Source organism: Guillardia theta, assembly GCF_000315625.1.
Source record: "Guillardia theta CCMP2712 unplaced genomic scaffold GUITHscaffold_51, whole genome shotgun sequence".
NCBI lineage: Eukaryota > Cryptophyceae > Pyrenomonadales > Geminigeraceae > Guillardia > Guillardia theta.
The window spans coordinates 332,915-335,186 of record NW_005434623.1 but is presented as its reverse complement, the minus strand read 5'-3'; the positions used below and the strand labels follow the sequence as shown (position 1 = coordinate 335,186).

Sequence of the window (2,272 nt, the reverse complement as noted above, 5' to 3'; positions counted from 1 at the left end):
GTTCGTAGCATCCACTGCAAGAGAAGCAGGAGGTCCGGGCAGCTTGCTGGTCCCCAAGGGATCGAACTCTTGCTGCGTCCCTATCCTCCAGCTCAACTTGTTTCCTTCAGGCTGTCTAGATGTCACAAATGGATAACAGGAAGGAAGGTTTGAAAGCGCTGGCGGTGATAGTGGAGCGTAAATGAAAGCGGCAGCGGCAGCGGCAGAAGAAGAAGAAGAAGAAGAGGGGTCAAAGCACCTGAAATGCTTGAATCTTGAATGACATAGTCTGTCCAGCGTAGGCCTCGACCTGCATGACTCGGGCAATCATGGGGCTCTCGTTGGGGAGCTTGTTTGCCAGCTGGATCATCGCCCGCTCTTGCCAGTACGAGCCCGCGTTGTTGACAAGCGTTGAGAGTCTGCAGCAACCCTTGAACTGAATGGAGTAGTTGCTGAGGGAAAGGTCCTCCTCCTCCTCCTCCTCCTCCTCCTCCTCCTCCTCCTCCTCCTCCTCCTCCTCCTCCTCCTCCTCCTTGCACGCACCAGATCGACCCTCCATGAGAGTCGTTGACTACGATCGGAGCCAGGGTCTTCATCGACCACTCCATAATACTGCAGGGGGCAATGTCACTGCTGTACGCCTCGTCCACGAGCATTGCCCTTACCTCCCATCCAGAGAAGCGCTGAATAGCCGCATCGCCGACTCGTCCTTGTTTGCCCAGCACAGGCTCCGGATCTGCGAGCCTCCCGATCCCACGCAAACTCCGATGGGGTGCCATCTCGGCATCGTCGTCCTCCACAGCTGAATGTCCCCGTTGCTCCTCGCCACAGCTAGGATGTTCTCGATGGGGTTGTACGCCATGGCGTTAATTGCCTGCGGGTTGAGTCAAGTTCGGACTAAAGATGACCTTGTCCGGAGTCTTACCTTAGGCAGGTATTCTACAAAGCGAGAGAGGTGAACTTTGATCCTGTCTCTCTTGTCCTCTTTTGTCTCTTTCTCTTTCTCTTTCTCTATTGCTTTGCTACTCTTTGGGTCAATCCCGTTCATCTGAGCGTCTTCATGCCCTTTGTGGTGCCCGTTCATTCTAGCCTCATTCTTCGCTGCTAGCCGTAGCCCCTTGAGATCAGCAGCATCGTCTGCCTTGGAGGCATGACGAGGTTTCTTGCTCTCGCTCTTCGTAAGTCGTTGGCTCGCCTCCCTTAGTTCTTCGGATTCCTTCTTCTCTACCTTTCGGACACTCCTTGGAGTTTTGACTGTGCTCGGCATTCCTGCCCGCTGCCAAAAAAAAATCATCTCATGGATACATGGGAAAGTAATAAGCTGATGCACAGCTCAAAAGCAGACAGATGGCCATTGCGATACATCAATCGTTATCAAGACATCAACTTTAACAATCTGGTGTACCCCCAACCTCGCGACAACAAACATGGCAAGAAAAACTTCGTTCAATATCTTCATGTCTCACCCAGGTTTGCGCATGATCTCTATACCCTAACGCTCTCATTTGCCCATTTAAGTGTTCAAATGGCTCATTACTTCCAATTTCTGAACCACACTTGATCAATAGGACCAACTTAAAGGAACTGCTCGTCATTTTCTACGGTCTTGTCTCAACTCAAGCAATCATCATTGCTATCTTCGGTATGAACATACATCTGTTTCTTCGATCCTGCCTTGTCTTTATCCTCTCTGCCCTCCTTTCCTCCTCCCACTCCCGCTCATCCCTCCCTTCTACCGCACGTGCGCAATGCACCGCTGCCTGATGAATGAGCGGGGATGTGGCGATAGGCAGGGCGGTCGGCCGCCGGTCCCGGAGTCCGGCCCGGGCCGCCCGCTGCACTGGCAAGTTGCCGCCGCCGCGACGGTGGACTCAGTGCCGGTCCGGCGCCCGGCCTGCCAGCCCGCCCCGGGCCGGTGCTGGCACCGTATGCAGCCCCCCCGCCGGTGGGGCTGCGGCGGCGGCGGCCACCACCGGCGTGCGCGGCCACCGTCACACCGGCCGGGCCCGGCCGGGGCCCGGCCCACGGCCGGCGGCGAGCCTCCGAGTCCCGGATCACCTCACTGACTCACCGTCCTGAGGAGTCACGGTCCGAGTCAGGCCCTCCGAGTCCCGGCGCCCCGGCTACGGCGCCGGGTTGCGGTCGGAACTTTGGAGCCTGCCATGATCCTCGGCGGGGCCCGGCGCGGGGCGCCAGAACCGCCGAAGCCAAGTTGAACCGTTGTGAATAGCAACCCGTGACCGTCCGTCGGACGGGCCCGCCCGGGCTGGGCGGGCGCGCCGCCGGGGCGCCC

At 57.8% G+C, this 2,272-nt stretch overlaps 1 protein-coding gene across 1 annotated transcript in view; it reads right to left on the bottom strand.

Annotated features, from left to right (window-relative positions):
* The window catches only part of GUITHDRAFT_141078 (hypothetical protein), a gene marked incomplete at both ends in the record, with an annotated part of 5,650 nt that extends 4,404 nt beyond the window's left edge, over positions 1 to 1,246 (bottom strand). The window contains 4 exons of the mRNA XM_005829602.1: positions 239 to 431; positions 523 to 591; positions 645 to 853; positions 905 to 1,246. Coding sequence (XP_005829659.1) covers positions 239 to 431; positions 523 to 591; positions 645 to 853; positions 905 to 1,246 — 813 coding nt within the window. The remainder of the gene's footprint in view (positions 1 to 238; positions 432 to 522; positions 592 to 644; positions 854 to 904) is intronic.
* Positions 1,247 to 2,272: the final 1,026 nt, after the last annotated feature.